Source organism: Beta vulgaris, chromosome 2 (assembly GCF_026745355.1).
Source record: "Beta vulgaris subsp. vulgaris cultivar EL10 chromosome 2, EL10.2, whole genome shotgun sequence".
NCBI lineage: Eukaryota > Viridiplantae > Streptophyta > Magnoliopsida > Caryophyllales > Amaranthaceae > Beta > Beta vulgaris.
Genome location: NC_079203.1, coordinates 38,628,393 through 38,653,766, shown reverse-complemented (window position 1 = coordinate 38,653,766; position 25,374 = coordinate 38,628,393). Strand labels below are relative to the sequence as shown.

The following is a 25,374-nucleotide window of genomic DNA, read 5'->3' as shown; positions in this document are numbered from 1 at the left end:
CATTAAAGGTTGTGCTGCTTAGTGCACTTGAAGCATAGTTCATGATGTTCTAGCCAATTAACCCATTAAAAAACGGAGGTTATATTATATGTACAAGGTGGAGGAACATATTTCACAATACACGAGGTTGACGACAAATGTCAGAACTTCAAATGTAGTATATCGTAAGTATCAATATGCTCGGTCTTACTCTTAACTCTTACGAAGTGATTTTGCGTCCATCCTCAATAATCCTTACTAGAAGGTGTGCAAACTAGAGAGTAGACACGAGTTTACCATATAAATGGTGCGCACCATTTAACACAATGAACAAAACAACATCTCATTCCCCAATGAACAAAACAACATCCTCAATGAACAAACTAAGCAAAAGAACAAAATAACAACACACGAGACTCAATGAACATCTAAATCAGCAATGAACAACAAGGAAAAAAAGATCAACGTAAGAAGAAATATTTGATGAATAACCACTCAACTTAATGAACAAACAAAGAAAACACGATGAACAAAGAAACATCTGCAATAAACAAACTAAGAAACATAAATATAAATATTAACAAAGGAGAATCGTCTATATCGATGTTCATTGGAGAACGTACAGTTGATATACATTAGTTTGACATTTTCATTGGAGAACCGCTGATATACATTAGTTTCATGCGTTTTATGTTTTTTGAACTGCGTTTTGACCCGTGTCTACCATTCTAATAGTAGACACTAGTCCACCATCTACCAATTGTGTGGAGGGACGTGTCTCACAACAAACAGATTAATTACATGGAACTATAGAAGTATATTATATATACAAGAACAAAATGCTGGACTAATGTCTTCGTACACGAGGAGAAACTTGAGAAATTTCTCACTGAATAGTTTGTATCGTTCAAGATAGTACAATCACCTTGCTCAAAATCCACAACACCAGTGACAACTCAAATGCGAATAACGTTTGAAGCAATCCACGGTCGAGCGCGAATCCGAACACTGTAATTCCACCATTGTTGTGCTGCAAGTATGTTACTGCAACCAAATGAAATAAATATCGTCAATCAATATGTTATCATCTAAGGGGTCGTTTGGTTCAAAATAAGGAATGGAAAGGGAATGAAATGAGATGAAATGATGGAATGGAAATGGAATGTGTTACTTTAGACACTTGTTTGTTTTGATGTAGGAATTGAATCATTGGCCTAATGACTCCCTTACTTTTTGTTTCATGTGATGTGAGGAGGGTTTCAAGATGGGGGAATCAAAATTGGGCTAGTAAGGGAGTGAAAAAAATGGATAACCCAACCAAACATAAAATAAGGGAGTGTGTTACCTCAATCCGTTTCCAAACCTAAAATATTTCCAACCAAACGGACCCTAAGTATAGTTTATTGGTAAACTTAGGCCCCACAAAACTATCTCAGGATTTCAATTTCGCAATGTAGGAACATTGTCCGAGAAAATATTGTGACTTGCGATATTACTCAAACTCTTCCTTTCATCTCAAGTATTCATGTTAGATCCTCGACATTCGGACATGGATAAGACATCTGGAGTTCTGGACACTTTAGTATGGGCAAAAATATTAAAAATGTTCCAAAAATAGCCGAGTCGGACACTTGGACACGTACCTCTGTCGAACATGGATACGCGAGTCCAAACAACATAAATGCCTTATGACTTGTGAAGGCTCGATCTTGGAAGGATCCACGACTAATTACTACTTCCTCTGTTCTAATGTTATTGCAACGTACTTTGACGACACTTTTTTAAGAAACCCATGTGAAAAATAGAGAGATAGAAATAAAGTGGGACACATGTGATAAGAGAGAGACAAAGAGAAAATATTATCAAGTAAAGAAATGTTGCAATTACTACGAAACTTCCAAATACAAGAAACATTGCAATTAAAAAGAACGGAGGAAGTAATTAATTAACGAGTAGTGTGGTTCACCTAGACCATCCCCTAAATACTATCCTAATTATTGTTTGGGAGATGATCATCCACCAATCCTGTCACTGGCGGATGCATGTTGGTAGGAGTGGGCTTGGCGAAAAATAATATGGAGAAAAAACCTATTTTTTATTGTATAAATGTAGATAGAAGTGTTAATTAGTAGTGGAAGAGACCCCACTCAACACTACAAAAAAATCCCGGCCTACATTAATATTACCGTTTTAGGTATTTATGATTAATAACCCCGTTGCATATAATTTCTAGATCCACCACTGATTATCCAGTCTGCCTGGACCGGCCCATGGATCACCTCATATACCTTCACAAAGTGAACAATGGAAAGATATAACAAGCATGTTTTAAGTGAAGTCAAAAACTTTGAAGCTTTACCTAAAGCTTGTCTAGTTTGAAAGGCATGAGGTTCCTGCTGCAAGATTTTCACAGCAACATCTGGCGATGAGGATTGATCTTTGTCATCGGCCATGTCGCCGGCAGAGTCGGGTGCTGGAGATGATGCATCTATTGCTGGTGTTTCACCTTTGCTGCGATGATCTAGTCCATCATCGCAGCAACTAGTCATATGCATGTGCCACCTTGTAGCAACTGACACAATTTGTTGAGCTCTATGAGTTATTCTTGCTGCCCCCGTTAAACATAAGAAGAATCCACTCAATTGCACTGCTGAACATACCTTCAAATTCAAGCACCAAGAAATAAAGTGAGTAGATGTGTGATTGTCTAAATAAGGAGTAAAATGTGAGGCAGATTTGCATGAGTTTGGACAACTCACGCACGTTGGTTTTTCTTAAGATCTCAATACTCTAGTTTACATGTGAGTCCCATAATTATGACCCAAATTTTTTAGCCCTATCTTGGGTTTTAATTTCATGTTAAATTTCATTTATAGTTGGAAGATTTCTTGTCATAAAAGTAACAAAGTCAATTTCAAAATAGTATATTGAAAGCTTTTTTTTTTTAATACTTTATCATTGTAACATGCAGATAATGCATCCAACATTTTACAGTAAATTTTCACGTAATTTTGAGTGTATTTACTAGAATTTAACCCTTATATGCACTATCACAAATTCACAATGATAATATAGCAGTTCTAGCCATTATATTTGTAGAGATTCAGTTTACTTACCACAATATCACCAGAATTAAAGAAATTCTTGTCAGATTTAGAGGCCAAAACCAACAAAAGAGCACCCAATTGACTAACTGTGATGGTTACAAGACACCCAGCAATGAAGAACCGAAACCTGTGGCTAGTAACATAGAGTTGATCCCTGATTCTTCGATGCTCCCTAAAGAAAGCACTAGGTTCAGACCCAAACCCCTCGAACATATGCCTTACGGCCTCGAGCCGAAGTATTTGGAGCTCACAGGTTAACTGAAACAGAACACAAACAAGCAAAAACACGCCTGTTCTGTACACCCACGATATCATACCCGATATAAACATGATCGAATTCATTGGTACAATGCTTACACCAACAACAGGAAATGACACAACAATGGTTGAGAAGAAGAAAATTTTGTGCGCAAATTCGACAATAAAAGAGGGGAGTAAAATGTAAGCTAGGTTCTTAAAAGCTTTATCTAGCTCACACTTATAACCAAGTTGAACATCTAATGAATCATCATTAAGACCATCAAGAAACAAGAGCTTCCTAAGGCCGTATTCTTTGAAAAATTGACATAATGTGAAGAATCCGATAAAGGCTAAGCTCGATTCAGGGAGTTGGACTAGTTTGTTGAATGAAAGGGGGTTCTTAGAATGAGAAGAAGATGGGATTTTAATGGAGATTGAGGTTATGATAGGGATGATTATGGCTAGGATAAAGAAGGTGAGATATGATATAGTTTTCCCTAGGGAAGTTGTGTGATCAAGGGCACACCATTTGAGGCTTATTCGAAAGTGTCGAAGCTCATCGTATATCGATGATTTGGATCTTGCACAAGGCTTTTGTAAGAGTAAAGGGATGTGAGATTGCTCATCAATTGATACTCCTTCAAATTCATGGGAAGAGTGATCATGTGATGGTTGATTTCGAAGTGAAAAAACAACACTATTATTGGTCTTCATATTAGTATTTAGTTAGGGAGAGTATAGATAAGAGGATCAACAGTACTCAAGTTAGTTATATAGGTGTGTATCCCTTCTAGTTGATGCAACAACAACTAGTTAAAATCTAGACTTGCCTATGCCTACGTACCTAGAGGTGGGTAGTCGTTTAAACATTGATGAATACTTGTAAGTCCTATGTTTACCTTTGCCTTCTCTCATGTCATAAGATGGAAAGTGTCACTTTCTGATCTTAATAAAAGTCAAAGCATAATCTCTAGGTTAATAATGAAATACAACATCAAATCTTGACTAATTTTTTGTTTATGAATTGATACATATGAAGTCTGGGTTAGACCATCTACCTAAGGTAGTGCCCTTTCCTCGACTAAACTTTAATTTGTTTCCAAGGAAATGGAAATTCCAATGCTCAACCAAACGAGTTCTAGGTTTGATAGGGCATGGGCAACTCAATACAAAGGAGGATAGTTTGGTCACATATATACAAGTTCGAAGGAGGTTCCATACTAAAATCAATTGACAATAGCAGGAGTAGCTCCTCTAACTTATATTGTGGTACTTTATTTCCTCGTTTCCAATGTGGATCAACTCACATGTGCACAACATATATGGGGTTCAACAAGAATCCACATAAAATAAAATTACTAATATATCCTCACTAAATTCACAAGATAACATTGTAGCTAACTAGAATCTAGTCTAGATTAAAGTGAACACATTCTTCACAATGAAGAAAATATTGAGCATAGGTGTCTGATATTAATAATGGGGATCAAATGGGGGTTGACCAATGGATTATTTGTACACGAAAATAAGAACATAAAGGAAGGAGGGACAAACATCACCACGGGAAACTTGGAGGGGCTTCACATGTGAAATTTCTTTTTTCCTAATTGATGTACCTAAAGTTTATGATAATGAAAGATTAAGTGGTTGGAGATTTGGTTGCATATTTGCATTACACCAAGATTCAGAATTTGTGGCTCCTGCTTCTCTAAGCGCCAGAAGAGCCATATGAAATTGAGAAATGAAACATTTTTTCAACAACAGTGAAAGGGATCAACAAAATACTTTTATTCATTTCGCCCGTCATTTGGATATAATTTTTGCTCATTTACTCATTTGAAAATATTTCAATTGGACAGCGAGTAAATCCAAAAAATTAACTATAGATGCATCCAGATATATGATAAATGTTCTAAGCAAATCGTGGTGCGAAGTTGACGAAGGACACCAAAATAATACTCAAGTTCGACATGTATAAGCCCAAAATCGTAAAACAATAAGAATAGCAATATAGCATAGGAGTATCTTTTTGATTGTATATTCTGCATCTTTCATTATATACTAAGTTACACGAACAGTAAATTGAGACCAATGTTTCACAATTATCATATTTAAGAAGGGAGCCTAATTTTGACAGCTTTCTAGGATGGAATACAGTTTCGGATTGACTTACATGAACTGTTGGCCTTTTTTTTTTTTTTTTTCTACATAACATAGTATCACACAATATATACACGAAAAGGACAAGCTATAGAGTTGTAATGTTAAAAATCTTCCACTCTTCTAGATGAGCTAGGTCAATATGAGTGATAGATCAGCTCATTTATGATCTCTTACTCGTTTGTGAACTCTATAAAGTGAAGTCTACAAGACACTACAAATCTACAACTCATAAGAGCCTATTTTTTAAAAGTATCTTTATAGATTTTATAAGAAAATTGACACCAATAATTTTAATTATGGATATTCTGTCATTTTTAGTCTCAATTTTTATTATTTTCAATAATTTTAAATATGTTTTACAAAAATTATCCCAACAGATCAGTAACTTGTTATAATAGGTAAAACCATTATGCACGATCCTTGTTATGGATCTCTCTTCTTCCCACCATGACTATCATCCTCTCTTTCTTTCTCCTCACCAACACCTCCACGCACCACAACTACCCCACTGACCCCAGCATCAAAATTTAAAGCTCTCTCTTCTTCTTCTCTCACATAGCAGTTGGCAAAACATAATTTCAAATTCAAACATTTCTTAAAAATTAAGCAAATCAAATCCATCTTCTTAAAGTGGATCATATATCCAAAAATTTTGAACTCCCAAATATGTCCTCTGCTATTCTCTCTCTAACTCCACTCCTATTTTTCCTTTAATCCCAAAAACCTGAAAAAAAGGAAACCTGTACTCTTTTCCATATAGAAATGCTTGAATTCTTGTCTCAATTATAGGCGTTCACCTATAATTGGGACTATTTTTGTAAAAAGTTAGAATCACCTATAAATACTCTATCCGTCTTGTTTTAATTGTTACATCTTACCATTTAGTAATGTCTCTTTTTAGTTGTTACATTTACATAAATTACTACATATAGTAAAATGGACCACTCATGTTTTACTCACTCACTTAATTAAGCCCATTTAATACCCAATCCCCCTAACCCCATTTATGACCCAACTCCCCCTTAACTCACCCAACCCCCGAGATAACTATTCCCTCCAAAACCCTAATCACTCTTATACCTCTTTTTTCTCTCTCCCCCTCTGACCATACTCTTACTCTTTGACTCTCACTTTTCTCTCTCTTGTTCTTACTCAAATCCTCAGATCTAAGGTTTGACACTTCAAATCTCTCCAAAAAATGAGATTTTTAATCTTTGAGTTCTTGCAATTATTTTGAAACGAAATTTCGTGTTTTTTTGGTTCGTTTTAGTTTTAGCCCCCTGTTATACTGGGTTTTTCCATAGATGAATTGACGCCAAACTCAAAGAAGCATCTTTTTGGGATGCTTGATGAGTTTTATTATGAAAGAAAAGGTGAGGGTTGCAAAAAAGAAGCTCGACATTAGGAATTTTTGTTGGTCTTGCTGTGCTCCTTAAAAAAATCACCATATCTGGTGATTTGTGGTCCAGAAACGCAACAAAAATGCAACAACTTTGTGATTCCCACTTGAAGGTTTCGATTCATAGCGATCTTACCTTTACTGGTATAAAAGCCGTCAATAAATTGTCTTTGAAAGTTCCCTTGCTTTTGTTGCGAAGATGGGTACACTTAACTTTATCTTATGTTTTCAATTTTTAATTGATGTTTTACCGGTGGGTTTGTTTTTGGAAGCATGAATTTATTTGCGTTTTAGGTCGCAGGTTTAGGCTTATGATTTTAGTTGATTTTGTTCATGTTTAGGGTTATGTATTCATGGTTGAGGTTAGTAGTCTCATGTGCTCTTTGGTTGCTGTGATTGATGTTGGTGGTTGTTGCTACATTTGATTAGGGATTGCTTCATTTCGTTACTATTTTTACCAGTTCTTGTTGTAAATCATGTTCTTTGATGTTATTCATGTTTTGTTGATGTTATTCATGTTGGTGGTTGTTAGTTGTTACTATAAATCGTGTTGAGATTGTTGTGATTCATGTTGGTTGAGGTTAGTGGTTGCCGTGATTCATGTTGGTTGAGGTTAGTGGTTTCATGTTGCTCTTTGGTTACTGTGATTGATGTTGGTGGTTGTTGCTACATTTGATTAGGGTTTGTCTCATTTAATTACTATTTTTACCTGATGTTGTTGTAAATCATGATCTTGTTGATGCTATTCATGTTCTTGTTGATGTTATTCATGTTGGTGGCTGTTAGTTGTTACTATAAACCATGTTGAGATGGTTGTGATTCATGTTGCTTGAGGTTGGTGGTTAGTTGTTGCTCTTTGGTTGATGTGATTCATGTTAATGGTGGTTAGTTGTTGCTCGGTGTTGGTGGTGGTTAGTTGTTGCTCTTTGGTTGATGTAAATCATGCCTCTATTATTGATGTTTGGTTGATGTAAATCATGCCTCATGATATGTTATTTTTGTTGTTTGTACTTAGAATCTTTAGTTGATGCCATTGATGTTGGTGGTAGTTAGTTGTTGCTCTTTGCTGTGGTTAGTTGTTGCCTTTTGGTTTATGTAAATCATGCCTCTGTTATTGATGTTTGGTTGATGTAAATAATACTTCATGATATGTTATTTTGTTGCTTACACTTGAAATCTTTGGTTGCTGTGATTGATGTTGGTGGTCGTTAGTTGTTGCTCTTTGGTTTATGTAAACCTTGCCTCTGCTATTGATGTTTAATTGTTGTAAACTATGCCTCATGATATGTTGTTTTTGTTGCTGTCACTCATATTTGGTTGTTGTAATCATGCCTCCTGATATGTTATTTTTGTCGATGTTATTGATCTTTGGTTGCTGTAAATTATGCCTCATGATATGTTCTGTTTGCTGTTGTTTGTTATGTGTGCGTTGGTGTAGACCTCAATGATGACATGAGATATATTAAACATCCAATAATTACACTTCATTATGCAGTCATTCGATTCTCATTGATCAGGATTGAGTGTAACAAACTGATGAGGCATTTGAGTGCTATATATTGTCTCACGTAGCTTGTCCAATGTTTATATATGAATATTTGAAAAATTTGTACATGAGAGGATTATTCTAATCCACAATGATGAATGAGGTCTTTTGATTGTTTTCTTGGATAGTAGGCAACTTGACACCTATCACCTCTAATTGCCACTAGCTAATTATGTTATCGTTCTCAATATTTGAACTTGTTTAAATGCACGTGATAAGTAAAATGGATGAGTGGGAACTCACTGAGAGGATCGAACTTATTTGAATGCATGTGATAACTTGACACCATTTGTGATAACTTGTGATAATCCTTAAGTATGAGTGATAAAATTAGAAATTTGATTTTATTTGTAATATTGGTTGTTGTATATTCAATGTGATTTTCTCTTTTTGTCATTCATTTTTTTGGTTATCTTTTTGTAGTTTAACATGACCAGGTAATAACAAAGCTATGTAAATTTCTAATAAGTGTAAGTAAATTACCTTAAACTGTTATATAATGTTTATATAAATGCAAAGTAACATACAAAATGTATTCATGTGCATTTACAAAAAGTTTAACCTATATGTGGTTGTTGTTACTTACAAAAGTTTGGTTCTTCACTTTAATTCACAAAAAGCTTCCTGATTTTTTATGCTTCATATGACGCCTATGCCATCGTCTGAGTCTGATTCCCCACTTGTTGCATGGTTTGCTTCCTCCTGTGTTTCCTGTAAATGATCTTCTTCTGCCACTTTTTACTTTCTTGCACTAATTATGGAGTGAGTGTAATTATTGTTGGTAACTCCCCTCTCCTTTCTAGTGACTGATTACCCATATGAGGATTGTGGTAGTTGTTGTTCCCTCTCACAATTAGAGTCTCTTTCATGCATTGTTGTAAAGTCAACCAAATGCGATTGCAAAGATTTGGATCATAATTGTCATATGCTCTCTAGACTGCCTTCACTAACAGCTTAACACTCCTTGCTGCAATCTTACCGAGTGTTTGAATAGCATTATAAAACCCAAGATCAATTACATTCATATCAGGAGATTGTGGTGGTTGATTGATTAATCTGATGTCAAATCCCCCTTTTGTTGCTCTACCATGAATTCAGGACAATCATCTACTGATATGTGTGGTCTTGCATGGTCTTGGACAATACATATTTGCTTGCATCCTAATTCTGGCAATTTTTCTCTAATTTCGCTGGCAGTATATGTTTGATTAATTTCTCTCATATTACCTCTTTTGTGATGTTAAGTAATGGTTTGGTTTCCACCACACATGCATCTCCGTTACACTCCATCTTTTGGCCGCCAATTCTTTTATAAATAGGAAAAATGTCTATCTTCCCATCAAATAGGACATCTCCATTGATTGATATTATTGGTCTTGCTAGTGCACACATGAACATGACTTTAACTATGAACCTTTTACTTTTGCATCTTCTATATGACTCTATGTTGGAACATTTATAGGGTAATGGGTTTGGGACTCATATGGGAATGTACTAGAAGAGGAGGAGGTCTAGTATGCAAAAGGCTAGAGTGCATCAAGTGGCAAAACGCATTGATAAACCAAGGGAGACAGAAGACTGGCCGCGAGTCGCGACAACCGTCGCGAGTCGCGACCAGTGGCCCGTCGCGAGTCGCGACAGGCGTCGCGGGTCGCGACCAGCGCCTCGCGACTCGCGAGCTTCTTCGCGAGTCGCGACGTGTCTTCTGCCTTGGAATGCGAAAAGTTGCCTCGACGGTTTTATATCCGTTGTGATGCTTTGTTGATCATTTTAATGACTTTTAAGGTCCTTTAATCAGTAGATTAAAGACCTTTGATGAGTGATTAAATGGGGGTTATGTGATTAACCTCTCTAGTCAATGTGATTAAGATGGGGGTTATGTGATTAACCTCCCTAGTCAATGAAAGGTTTATTCTTCCTATATAAACCTTGGGATTCCTATGAGTGAGGGTTAGAAGAAAAATATCAGATTTTCTATACTCTCAAAACTTCTTGCTTTGCTTAAGAGAAACCTTGCAATCTTCTCTTGAGTGTTCTTCACAAACACAAAACACAAGTTCTTGTTGATTCACTTAGAAGATCATCTAAGTGGATTGTTTCTCTCCATTGTATCTCATTAGTTATTTCGTGTTAACCCGGTGATCCTAGAGGGGCGAAATTAAACTAATAGGAAAGCGTAGTTTCCGTGCCTTGGAGTGGATATCCGGTTCTCTCATTGATCACACCTAACAATCTATTAGTTTAATTTTCTTTCTTTCGGATATGGCTCAATCACTCAAGGACATGACTATGAACTTCCAAAAGTTGGATAAGTTTGAGGGGGTGGGCTATCGGAGGTGGCAAAAGAAGATGCACTTCTTGTTGACCGCCTTGAATGTGGTGTATGTGTTATCAACTCCTATGCCACCACTCCCGGAAGATGGAGAGGAAGAGCCTCTTGAGACTACTAGGAAGAGGATCAAGTGGGAGAATGATGACTACATTTGTCGTGGTCATATTCTCAACTCTCTCACCGACCCGTTGTTTGATCTCTACCAAAATGTGGAGAGTGCAAAGGAACTTTGGGACGCTCTTGAGGCCAAGTACATTTCGGAAGATGCTTCAAGTAAGAAATTCCTTGTTAGTAATTTTAATTCTTTTAAAATGACTAATGATCGGCCTATTATGGAGCAATTCCATGAGGTTCATCATATTTTGAACCAAATAAGATCACATGGTATGGTGATGGATGAGGCAATTGCGGTTGCCTCAATCATTGACAAATTACCAAATTCTTGGAAAGATACAAAACATCTTTTAAAACATAAAAAGGAAGACATGTCCATGGAGCAATTAGGAACTCATCTTCGTATTGAAGAGGGGATCCGGGCTCAAGATGGGGTTAAGGATACTACTCCTAGTATTCCTAAATCTACCGTTAATTTGGTAGAGGTTGGTGGGTCTAGTAAGACCAAGAAATCCAACAACAACAACAACAACAACCATAACAAAAACAATGTTGCAAACAAGAAGAGGAAGACCCTCTCTTGTTGGATATGCAATGGTCCTCATCTTAAGAGGGATTGTCCTTCTAACAACAAGAAGAAGACAAAGAACACACAACCTAGTGTTGTTCAAAACCAAGGTAACAATGCACATGTTAATGTAATTGAAGAAATGCATTTTGTTGCTATGATTTCTGAAATTATGTGTGTGCAGGTTGATGATTCTTGGTGGATAGATTCGGGAGCCTCTAGACATGTGTGCAATAACAAGGATTTCTTCAAGTCTTTGAAAGATTTGGATGATGGTCCAATCTTGTATATGGGGAATGATTCTACGGTAAAGGCTAGAGGAATAGGCCAAGTAGAATTGTTGTTAACCTCGGGAAAGACTTTAACTCTCCGGGATGTTGTGTATGTACCGGAAGTTAGGAAGAATCTTGTGTCAGGAGGTCTCTTGAATAAGTATGGTTTTAAAGTTGTTTTTGAGTCGGATAAATTTGTACTTTCCAAGGGTGGTATTTTTGTTGGACAAGGTTTCTTTTGTAATGGAATGTTTAAATTTAGTATTGATAATAAAATTGGTACTAGTTCTATTTACATGCTTGATGTTTCTTCTCTATGGCACAATCGTTTATGTCATGTGAATTATCGTAGATTATATGACATGTCTAAAATGGGGTTGATACCTCCTTTCGATTTAAAGTTAGAGAAGTGTCACACTTGGTGCTAAATAAAATTACAAAAAATCCTTATCCTAGTGTGACTAGACAAACGGTATTGCTTGAATTGGTGCATAGTGACTTGTGTGACTTTCATAGTTCACCTTCTTTAGGAAATAAAAAATATATTGTAACTTTTATTGATGATTTTTCAAGGTTTTGTTACATATATTTATTATTTACTAAAGATGAAGCACTAGAAAAGTTTAAGACCTTTAAAATCGAAGTGGAACTCCAACTTAATCAAAAGATTAAAAGACTTCGAACGGATAGGGGTGGTGAATATTATAATCCAAGTTATTTTAGTTCCATTGGTGTAATTCATGAAACAACCGCCCCATACTCACCTCAAAGTAATGGTATAGCGGAAAGGAAAAATAGGGTCCTAAAAGAAATGGTTAACACTATGCTTTCTAATTCGGGTCTTAATGACGGTTTTTGGGGTGATGCAATTTTAACTGCATGTTACATTTTAAATCGAGTTCCTAATAAAAGGAATAAGACTACCCCTTATGAACTTTGGTGTAATAAAAAGCCTAATCTCAATTACCTTAAGGTATGGGGTTGTAGGGCAATTGTCAAATTGACGGAACCTAAAAGGAAAACTTTAGGTGAAAAAGGAATTGATTGCATTTTTATAGGCTATGCGGTACATAGCAAAGCCTATAGGTTTTATGTCATTGAGCCCAATGACTTTGTCTCTATTCACTCCGTGATAGAGTCAAGGGATGCAATATTTGATGAGACTAGATTCTCATCGATTCCAAGACCAAAGGACATGATACCTAGTACTAGTTCCAATGTTGTAGATGACATTTCAAATGATCATGATACTACAACACCGGAAATTAGGAAAAGTAAACGAATTAGAAAAGAGAAATCTTTTGGACCGGATTTTCAACTATATTTAGTTGAAGGGTCAAGGGAGTCAATTTCGACTCAAATTTCATATTGTTACAATATGGAGGAGGATCCTAGGTCCTTTGATGAGGCTATGAAGTCTCATGATTCTGCTTTCTGGAAAGAGGCAGTGAATGATGAAATGGATTCTATAATGGGTAATCACACTTGGATTTTAGCTAATTTACCTCCCGGTTGCAAACCCCTAGGTTGTAAATGGATTTTTGTAAGGAAAAAAAAATCGATGGAACCATACTAAAACATAAGGCCCGGTTAGTGGTCCAAGGTTTTAGGCAAAGATATGGTATCGATTACTTTGATACTTATGCTCCAGTAGCTAGAATAGCTACTATTAGACTATTGATAGCATTAGCTGCGATTCATGGTCTAGTAATTCACCAAATGGATGTAAAAACTGTTGGAGTATGTCCTATGATCAAGTGCATAACTCAAAAGTTATAAATTATTAATTATATCCCATATAGTTTGGGTAGTCATGATGCTTTGCTAGGAGCCAATCTTGGCTTGTAATATTAATAAACGATTAATATTTACTACTAAACTATATTGGACCTACAGGGTCACACATAAACTACATTGTTGATTAGTTAGTCTTTTTAAGATTAATATTATACAATAATACCAATATGTTCTTTTGTCCATAATAAGTTATGAGTAATATCTTGTTATATTTGGATCAATATCAATCATAGGATAATTGATTGATATCAATATTAATTGATTGAGAAAGTCAATCAAATAATGGATTGATATCCTCTCAATTGAAAGGAAATCAAGTCCTTCCATATATATATGCATACAAAGCACAATAAATAGGCAGATTAGTTTGACTATATCATTCATATTATTACAAAGTTGTCGTGAGTTTTGGTATGTGAGCAAAAGGTTTCTCACAAGATAGAAAAGTTCATATAAAACATAAGGGTTTGTTTTTGGGTTCTAGTAAACCTAGGTATAGTCAACTTGTGGTGGTGGACCATTGTAGAGGAACTTCAATTGACGTTCTTAAACATCAACGAGGCACTTTTCAAAGGTATAATAACTTAACTCCCTCCTGTAGATTCATTATAGTATTTTAGGTGTTCTTGGGAATAGGTTTTGTACAAATTGTTTGTATTTCCGCATCGTAAATCCTATTAGTGGTATCAGTCGCCTCCCTATTTATGCTATTTTGATCTTTGAGATGCATATTATTTAATCTTGTTAGTATTAAATTTGGACTTGTGAAATTGCAACGTATTATTTTGTTTTTTTTTTATTGAAATTCGAATAATATTAATATATGATATTTAATATTCGCTTTTCAATTTATTATGAATAGTTCATACAATTTTTTTTTTCCGATTATAAGTCCTTTAAGTTTTTGTTTGAATAATATGATTATTAAATTTAATTTATTTTAACAATAATAAAAAGAAAAGGTTGAAATCCCTTACTCAATTTTTTTAGGTTTGTATATTTTATTTCTTAAATTATGCAAATTTGTAGGCAAGGGTGTCTAATTTGTTTAATTTTTCAAATTAAAATTACACATTTTAATTATTGACAATGGGATTTTAAATTTTTTTTAAAAAAAATAAATAAATAATAATAATAAAAAAAAAGTCTTTGGCAGAATGTTTACAATCTTTGGCAGAATGTGTAAGTCCTCATCTCTTGATTAGGATATGTAAAATGTTTTCATGATCAGTACATGTAAAACGTTTACATGATCAGAATATGTAAAACTTTTACAATCTTTGGCAGAATGTTTTTTTTTTTATTAAAAAAAAAAAAAATATTTTCGGCTTGTTTTGCTTGTGTGGACATCATTACTTACACTTAGTTTTTAGGCTTAAAATATGTTTAATCTCAGTTTCTTCAATCCAAATTTTGAACCTAATAGTTAGGTGATCCATTTCTTAGTGGGAGTTTATTAGTTTAATATTTAACTCTCAAAGTTTTTGGACAAAGTTGCAATTTTATTATCATGATAATATAAAGTCCAAGTATAATTTCTAACACTATTAAATATTTTGTTAGTTTTGAACTAATTAAAATTGTTGATTAGTTTAACTAATTTTTTTTATTAGAATCGTCTAATATAAACTGGGTCACTTACTCTAAGTAAGTGAATGAATGAATAATTTTATGCTTGAATGTTAGATGACTAGTATGGCCCAAATTAGGATAGAAAATACGGTCTGCGTACCGTTTATGTATTTTTGTATCTTAAATACGGACTGTGAGCCGTTTTGTATTTTTGTAATTTTATTTAAATTTCAAATAACTTGTATGATGATTCGAGAATCATGCTTTGATGGAGATCAAAAGGTGGATACAAGGAAGCATCTTCAAGTTTAGATTAAGATGTAGGGGCCATACTAGGATCATTTTAAATTATGCATTTAATTATTGCTTTTATTTTGTTATTATGCTCTTGTTCTAATTTCTATTAGTTCACTAAATTTAGAACCGACATAGTAACTTTAGTCCTCCTTTTAATTTTGAATAAATTAGATACCCACCCTTATACACCTCTATTCATGTCTTTGATCATTGGTAATAGGCTTGCCAAAGCAAGATATTATTTTTTATCTTAGAATTTTAGAGTATATTTAAGAAATTTACAAGTATGTAAGGTTTTATTCAACAAAGTATCCAATTAGGACTTGGGCTTTGGGGTATAGGAATGGGTTTTTCCATGCGATATTTCCCATTAACCAAGAGTTATAGGAGTATAACTAATAAAGTGTTATTTACCTAAATCATTTATCTCTTAGGTGACCGGCCAAAGCTGGCTTAGGATTAAATGAGTTGGGGTCTTGGAATCTTTTAGCCTAATTGAGGACGTTTTTTAGACTAAAAGCCTTTAACTTGTTTTAACTTGGTTAAAATTTGAAGTTATTGTTTATAATCATAAACCTAAGACTTTACTTTTTCATTTGTAGATGGTTACTCCTAATTCAAACTCCGCTATGTCATCTAATGGTATTCGCTCTATTCTCGAAAAAGAAAAACTTAATGGCAACAATTTTCTGGATTGGTATCGCATCTTGAGAATAGTTCTTAAGTCTGAAATGAAACTGGATGTTCTTGAAAACCCTCTCCCTGCTGAACCTACCCTTCGAGCATCTGCTGAGACTCGAAAAGCATATGATACGGCAGTAGCTAGATCTTGATGTCACATGTTTGATGTTAGCATCCATGAATTCTGAATTGCAAAAACAATTTGAAAATATGGAGGCTTTTGACATCATTCATCACTTAGAGCTATGTTTCAAAAACAGCAAGAATTGAGCGTATGAAACGGTTAAGGCTATCCTTGAGAGCAGTCTCAAAGAAAGTGAACCTGTGGTCCACACGTTCTCAAAATGATGGGTTATTTTGAGAATCTGGAACGATTAGGTGTCACTTTAGGTGATGAGCTACCAATTGACATCACTCTCCACTCCCTTCATAAGGGGTATGACCAATTCGTGTTAAACTTTAACATGAATGAGTTGGAGAAGACTATAATGAGCTTCTAGGAATGCTCAAGACTGCTGAACCAAGTATCAAGGTTGCACCTAAGATAATATTCTTATGGTTCAGAAAAAGAAAGGGATTTTCAAGAAGAAAGGCAATAAAAAGCAATACCCACAAAGTAAGGGTAAGGGCAAACAAGTTGTCAAAACTATGGCTGGAGCTACTCCAGACCAAGAATGCTTTCATTGTCACAAACCAGGTCATTGGAAGAGGAATTGTCCTAAGTATCTAGAGGACAAGAAGAATGGCAAGATTCTTCTACCTCAGGTATACATGTTATTGAAGTAAATCTCACTATTTCTAATTCTTGGGTATTTGATACCGGATGTGGATCTCACATTTGTACAAATGTGCAGGGACTAAAGAAAAGTAGGAGCTTGGCTCGAGGGGAAGTGGACCTACGTGTTGGCAACGGAGCAAAGGTTGCAGCTTTAGCCGTATGCACTTTTAGATTAATAATGCCCTCTGGGCTTGTTTTGGATTTGAATAATTGTTATTTTGTTCCAGCCATTTCTAAAAACATTGTTTCTGTTTCTTGTTTGGATACAGAAGGGTTTACTTTTGAGATTAAGAATAAATGTCTTTCTTTTCAAAAGGATGGAATGTTTTATGGTAGTGCTCACTTATTTAATGGGCTCTATTTACTAGATTTAGAAAAACAAGTTTATAACATTGATACTAAAAAGGCCAAATCAAATGATTCAAATAAAACTTACCTTTGGCATTGTCGTCTTGGCCACATAAATGAGAGACGTATCCAAAAACTTCAAAAGGAAGGACTTTTGGAATCATTTGATTTCGAATCATATGATACATGCGAATCTTGCTTACTTGGAAAAATGACAAAAGCTCCATTCACTGGTGTAAGTGAAAGAGCAAATGACTTATTAGGTCTCATACATTCTGATGTTTGTGGACCAATGAGTACAAATGCTAGAGGCAATTATCAGTACTTCATAACATTCACAGATGACTTCAGTAGATATGGGTATATCTACCTTATGAGGCATAAATCTGAAGCTTTTGAAAGGTTTAAAGAATTTCAAATGGAAGTACAAAATCAGCTTGGCAAGACAATAAAAGCCCTTAGATCTGATCGAGGTGGTGAGTATTTAAGCCAAGAGTTTGATGACCATCTCAAAAGTTGTGGAATTCTTTCCCAACTAACTCCTCCAGGAACACCACAATGGAATGGTGTGTCCGAAAGGAGAAATCGAACTCTATTAGATATGGTTCGATCAATGATGAGTCAGGCCGATCTTCCGATATCATCTGGGGTCATGCCTTGGAAACTGCCGCACTAATCTTAAACAGAACTCCAACCAAAGCTGTTGAAAAGACTCCATATGAGTTATGGGCTGGAAAAATCCAACTATGTCTTTTCTTAAAATTTGGGGATGCGAAGTTTATGTAAAACGTTTACAATCTGACAAACTTGCACCTAAATCTGACAAATGTTACTTTGTGGGTTATCCAAAGGAAACAAAGGGGTATTACTTCTATAATAAAACTGAGAACAAAGTGTTTGTGGCTCGAACTGGTGTCTTTCTCGAAAGAGAACATCTTTCTAGAAATTCAAGTGGGAGAAATATTCACCTCGAGGAAATTCGAGCTGAAAATGAGCCACAATATCAGGAGCATCCACAAGTTATTGTGGAAACTGATAAGACTCCACAAACCTGTTGAGGAATCTACCTCTGTGGCACCCGCCCCTCGTAGGTCTACTAGGAAAATTTCAGCACCTGAGAGATATGGATTTCTCATGTCTGATAATAAAGAAATATTGCTTTTAGAAAACAATGAGCCTACTACCTACAAAGCAGCTATGGCTAGTTCAGATTCCGACTTATGGTCAAAAGCCATGAAATCCGAAATGGATTCCATGTATGAAAATCAAGTTTGGAACTTGGTTGATTTGCCCGATGGGTTAAACCTATTGGATGCAAATGGGTTTTCAAGTTGAAAACTGACATGGATGGAAATGTAATATCCATAAAGCTAGGCTGGTGGCACAAGGTTTCAAACAAATTCATGGTATAGACTATGATGAAACCTTTTCACCAGTAGCTATGCTGAAATCTATTCGGATACTTCTAGCAATTGCCTCATATTATGACTATGAAATATGGCAAATGGATGTTAAAACCGCTTTCCTAAATGGTTTTTTGGAAGAAGAAGTGTACATGACACAACCAGAGGGTTTTATTGATCCTAATGCACCTAAGAAGGTATGCAAGCTTCAAAAGTCCATTTATGGATTAAAGCAAGCATCAAGGAGTTGGAACCTCCGATTTGACGAGTCAATCAAAGGTTTTGCTTTTCTAAAAATGAAGAGGAATCTTGTGTTTACAAGAAAGTTAGTGGGAGTAAGATTGTTTTCTTGGTCTTGTATGTAGATGACATACTTCTGATTGGAAATGACATTTCCATGTTAGAGTCTGTAAAGATATGGCTTGGAAAGTGTTTCTCAATGAAAGATCTTGGTGAGGCTCAATACATACTAGGCATTAAGATCTATAGAGATAGATCTAAAAGAATGATTGGACTAAGTCAAGAAACTTATATTAATAAGGTTCTGACTAGGTTCAATATGAAAGGTTGTAAAAGAGGTTTTCTACCCATGTCTCATGGCATAAGTCTGAGCAAGACTCAGTGTCCTTCGACAACTGATGAGAAAGACCGCATGAGCAAGATCCCATATGCGTCAGCTATTGGATCCTCATGTATGCCATGATATGTACTAGACCAGATGTTTCCTATGCTTTGAGCATGACCAGTAGATACCAAGCAAATCCAGGTGATGACCATTGGACTGCTGTGAAGAATATTCTAAAGTACCTTAACAGGACTAAAGAAAAATTCTTAGTTTATGGAGGAGAGGATAAGCTAAGTATAAAAGGTTATACTGATGCTAGTTTCCAAACAGATAAGGATGATTTCGATCGCAGTCGGGATTCATATTTTGTTTAAATGGAGGAGCGGTGAGTTGGAAAAGTTCCAAACAGAGCACCATAGCAGATTCTACAACTGAAGCTGAGTATATTGCTGCATCAGAAGCAGCAAAAGAAGCTGTCTGGATTAAGAAGTTCATTTCTGAACTAGGAGTGGTTCCGAGTATTGCTAGTGCTTTGGATGTTTATTGTGATACACTGGAGCTATAGCACAAGCAAAAGAACCAAGATCACACCAAAAATCCAAACATGTACTCAGGAGATTTCATCTGATTCGTGAAATAGTTGATCGAGGAGATGTTAGGATATGTAAAGTTCATACGGATAGCAATGTTGCAGATCCGCTTACTAAGCCACTTTCTCAGCAGAAACATGAGACTCATATTTCAGCTATGGGAATTAGGAACATTGGAGAATGATCTATTAGTTTTTTAATATTGAACGCATTTCATTATTGAAATAAAAGGTTTATGTTTATTTTTATTTTTATATAAATATATGTTTGTTTAAATTTGGCTTAGTATTAAAACAAATGTCCAAAGTAATCAGTTGTTTTAAATAGGATGTTGAGTACGATGACTCAACTATGGAACCCTATTAAGTGAACTAAAATAAATGATTACCTGATCCCTAATCAGGTCATTAAGTAGGTACATTAATGACCTATAATGATTAGTTTATAGATTGATTGATGATCATGTTTCATGGATCATAGGGGCATTGGAAGTCTAATCAATTATATTAATGTGAATTGGTGAATACACATTGGATTTGACCCACATAGAGAAATCTTTAGGAGCTGAATGTCATAAGTTTCTCTTAAGTATATAAACGTGTTGATTCCTCAGACTTGAGTTTACCACTGATTCCTTACATTGATGACTAGTACACTTTGGCATTGTCAAACGTCGGGCCGTAAAAGGACTATAAAGGCGATGTTCATGTTGCTAATGAGTCGTGTGAAGGATAGAGGGTAAATAAGAAAGAATTGTCCTCCTATTACATAGGAATGTTGTTTTGGGCCTCTCGGAGAGTTTAGACTGTAAAATGCATGGCCGTGCTCGAATGGATTGTGATTCAATCATTCGTTTGACAGTTGAACTTGGAGACTGAGAAATATTTTGGACTTCATAAGGATGACAAGTTTTCTTACCTTATGTTCAGATATAACAATAAGAGACAAAGGGATTATAAAGCACCACTTGCTCTAGGACAAGTGGGAGATTGTTGGAGTATGTCCTATGATCAAGTGCATAACTCAAAAGTTATAAATTATTAATTATATCCCATATAGTTTGGGTAGTCATGATGCTTTGCTAGGAGCCAATCTTGGCTTGTAATATTAATAAACGATTAATATTTACTACTAAACTATATTGGACCTACAGGGTCACACATAAACTACATTGTTGATTAGTTAGTCTTTTTAAGATTAATATTATACAATAATACCAATATGTTTTTGTCCATAATAAGTTATGAGTAATATCTTGTTATATTTGGATCAATATCAATCATAGGATAATTGATTGATATCAATATTAATTGATTGAGAAAGTCAATCAAATAATGGATTGATATCCTCTCAATTGAAAGGAAATCAAGTCCTTCCATATATATATGCATACAAAGCACAATAAATAGGCAGATTAGTTTGACTATATCATTCATATTATTACAAAGTTGTCGTGAGTTTTGGTATGTGAGCAAAAGGTTTCTCACAAGATAGAAAAGTTCATATAAAACATAAGGGTTTGTTTTTGGGTTCTAGTAAACCTAGGTATAGTCAACTTGTGGTGGTGGACCATTGTAGAGGAACTTCAATTGACGTTCTTAAACATCAACGAGGCACTTTTCAAAGGTATAATAACTTAACTCCCTCCTGTAGATTCATTATAGTATTTTAGGGTGTTCTTGGGAATAGGTTTTGTACAAATTGTTTGTATTTCCGCATCGTAAATCCTATTAAAAACTGCTTTTCTTAATGGTGAATTGGAGGAGGAAGTGTACATGAATCAACCTGAAGGGTTTGTGGTTAAAGGTCAAGAAACTAAAGTTTGCAAATTAGTTAGATCTTTGTATGGTCTTAAACAAGCACCTAAGCAATGGCATCAAAAATTTGATGAAGTTGTGTTGTCTAGTGGGTTCAAAATAAATCAGTCCGATAAGTGTGTATATAGCAAATTTGATAATAACGGTAAAGGAGTTATAATTTGCTTATATGTTGATGATATGCTTATTTTTGGGACTGATTTGGAACAAGTGGAAAAGACCAAAGTCTTCCTTTCCTCTAGCTTCTCATGAAAGATTTGGGTGAAGCGGATGTTATTCTGGTATTAGAATAATAAGAGGGAAAGGGTCGTTTTCTTTATCACAATCTCATTATATTGAGAAAGTGGTCAAGAGGTATAATGAGTCAAATTCGACTCATTTTGCTACTCCTATGGATCCTAGTATTCACTTGGTTCCGAGTAGTGGTACTCCAATTTCACAATTGGAGTATGCAAGCTTAATTGGAAGCTTGATGTATGCTATGACTAGCACTCGGCCGGATATAGCCTTTGCTATTGGCAAGCTCAGTAGGTATACTAGTAATCCTAGTATGTTGCATTGGCAAGCATTGAGAAGAGTGTTAAGGTACTTGAATAAGACCTTGGATTATGTCATAACATACAATAGAGAACCTTCTATCTTAGAAGGTTACTCGGATGCTAGTTGGATTTCGAATAAGGAAGATTATTCATCCACTAGTGGTTGGGTGTTTCTTCTTGGAGGAGGTGCCATTTCATGGGCTTCCAAGAAGCAAACATGTATAACGGATTCCACTATGGCATCGGAATTCATTGCTTTGGCTTCTTGTTGCCAAGAAAGCGGAATGGCTAAGGAATGTGTTGAGTGAGGTGGACTTATGGGTGAAACCAATGTCACCTCTTGCTATCCATTGTGATAGTGCATCAACCATAGCTAAAGCATATAGTGAAGTCTACAATGGCAAGTCAAGGCACATTGGAGTTAGACATAGCTATGTGCGGGAAATGATAAGGAATAGTTGTATAACTATTAATTTTGTTCGGTCTAGTTTGAACTTGGCGGATACGTTTACAAAACCGTTGTCAAGGGAACTAGTGAACAAAATGAACAAAGGGATGGGTCTTAAGCCTATTGATCAACCTATGGTGAAGGAAAACTCTATTTGATGTCTAATACAACGTTAGATCTCAAATTCAAGGAGGATAGTACTTCTCTAAGAGGTTGGGAGCACTTGTTTAATACATCCCGAGGTTAGTGCTTGTTGCTACAATGATAAAGAGGTTGAATTTTATTCTTAATAAATCTTTGATAAGGTGCTCAATTGTAGGAGCATGTCGGAAAGATTTACCTATGTAAGCTAGAAGTTTGGCCGCTTCATCAAGTCTAAGGCTTGACTTGGAATGCTTATGAATGGATATGGACACCAAGGCTTCATAGGTGTCGGAGGTTTTAAGAACCTAGTTTATGTTTGTGTGTATTAGTAACTTCAATAATTTGTAATGGTTATATGATTCAAAGCTTTGTCTATCATTATGATCTAAATTATTGTAAAGATTACTTTTACTAAATGGAAATTCAATCGTTAGATATTTCCATGATGCATGAACATGTGTGTTTGCGATTTATAGCAAGTTGAAAAACTTTTCAACATTACCCTATAAATGGGAGGAGGATTGTTGGAACATTTATAGGGTAATGGGTTTGAACTCATAAGGGATGTACTAGAAGAGGAGGAGGTCTAGTATGCAAAAGGCTAGAGTGCATCAAGTGGCAAAACGCATTGATAAACCAAGGGAGACAGAAGACTGGCCGCGAGTCGCGACAACCGTCGCGAGTCGCGACCAGTGGCCCGTCGCGAGTCGCGACAGGCGTCGCGGGTCGCGACCAGCGCCTCGCGACTCGCGAGCTTCTTTGCGAGTCGCGACGTGTCTTCTGCCTTGGAATGCGAAAAGTTGCCTCGACGGTTTTATATCCGTTGTGATGCTTTGTTGATCATTTTAATGACTTTTAAGGTCCTTTAATCAGTAGATTAAAGACCTTTGATGAGTGATTAAAGGGTTATGTGATTAACCTCTCTAGTCAATGTGATTAAGATGGGGGTTATGTGATTAACCTCCCTAGTCAATGAAAGGTTTATTTCTTCCTATATAAACCTTGGGATTCCTATGAGTGAGGGGTTAGAAGAAAAAATCAGATTTTCTATACTCTCAAAACCTTCTTGCTTTGCTTAAGAGAAACCTTGCAATCTTCTCTTGAGTGTTCTTCACAAACACAAAACACAAGTTCTTGTTTGATTCACTTAGAAGATCATCTAAGTGGATTGTTTCTCTCCATTGTATCTCATTAGTTATTTCGTGTTAACCCGGTGATCCTAGAGGGGCGAAATTAAACTAATAGGAAAGCGTAGTTTCCGTGCCTTGGAGTGGATATCCGGTTCTCTCATTGATCACTCACCTAACACTCTATCACTAGTAGAATAAATGCTTATTGCTGCGGTCACTAAGTGGCCTATTGCGGCGATTTTGGCTGCGCAGCAATTGAAGGTGCAGCAATAGGTAAATAATATATTGCTGCGGATTTTAACCGCAGCAATATGGGAAGATATTGCTGCGATTTTTGGTAAAACTGCAGCAATATATGTATTTTATATAAGAATAATAAAGGATATTGCTGCGATTTCTATGGAAAACCGCAGCAATATGGTTTATTTAATAATGAAAAATACGCATATTGTTGCGGTTGTTGCCTACAACCGCAACAATATATCTGGTACAACTATTTTTTTTTTTTTTTTTGTATTTTGCAATCAATTTTGAAATATTAAAACCAGGAAATTAATCTATCCACTATTCACCAAATTCACAGCGAACGAAAGATAAAATGACATTTTATAATCAACAACAAAGTTGAAAATTTTCAGTTTCTAAAAAATATTATCAAAAAGGTAAACGAATCGATGACTTACCATCCAAAGAATAACTAAAAGACGGAAAGAAAGAATATGAAATTATATGAAATAACAAAAAATTTCTAGATTTAGTGAAATTACCAAAAAAATTAAACAAACAGAAATAAAAGAGGAATTACAAAAAAAAATTACACAAAAAACAGATATGGAAAAAAAAATTACACAAAAAGATAATTACACGAAAAAAATCCCAACAGATCTAAAACACGAAAAAAATCCCAACTAATCAAAAACACGAAAAAAATGAAAATAAGGAACACTCATCGGAGGCGGCGATGAACACTATGAAAAGAAGGAAACTCGTCGGAGGCGGTGAAGTGGTGTCGCTTGCGGTCGACAAACACTCTTAATCGAACGCTGGTGGGCTTGGCGGCTTCGTCGCGTCGCTCCGTTCGCTTGGCTTTGTTCGCGTCGCGTCGCCGGTTGCTCATTATTTGAGGCTGTTGCTTTCACTCAGAAATCAGTGAACAAAAGAAATAGAACGACGAAGCTGGAAGGAGGTCGAGGCCGGTGGGCCGCCTGTGAAGAACGGCCGGTGAAGAACGACGAAGAGATACAGAAAGGATGAGAGGAAGAGAGAGAACTGTGTGCGTGAAAAGAGAGAGGATGGGAAGAGAGAGAAAACTCTAAAGAGGCGTGTGAGGTTGAGAGGAGGAAAGTGAGGAAAAAAAAACTCTAACTAATGGGTTTTATATATTTTTAAAATGATATTGCTGCAGTTTCTGGCAAGAATCGCAGCAATATATTAAAATATTATTTTTTAATATCATTTTTATATATGGCTGCGGTTCTTGATAAAAATCGCAGCAATATATCCGATCAAATATTCAATTTCTTTCAAAGAAATTTTCCGTTGATA

At 35.5% G+C, this 25,374-nt stretch overlaps 1 protein-coding gene across 1 annotated transcript; it reads right to left on the bottom strand.

The window, feature by feature from the left end:
* Positions 1 to 776: 776 nt before the first annotated feature.
* LOC104886749 (hypothetical protein) lies at positions 777 to 4,179 on the bottom strand. The gene is made up of 3 exons (XM_010671236.4): positions 3,096 to 4,179; positions 2,339 to 2,639; positions 777 to 1,023 (listed from the first exon to the last, which is right to left on the bottom strand). The coding sequence occupies exons 1-3, from the start codon at positions 4,038 to 4,040 to the stop codon at positions 887 to 889; spliced, it is 1,383 nt and encodes a 460-aa protein (XP_010669538.2). The 5' UTR covers positions 4,041 to 4,179; the 3' UTR covers positions 777 to 886.
* Positions 4,180 to 25,374: the final 21,195 nt, after the last annotated feature.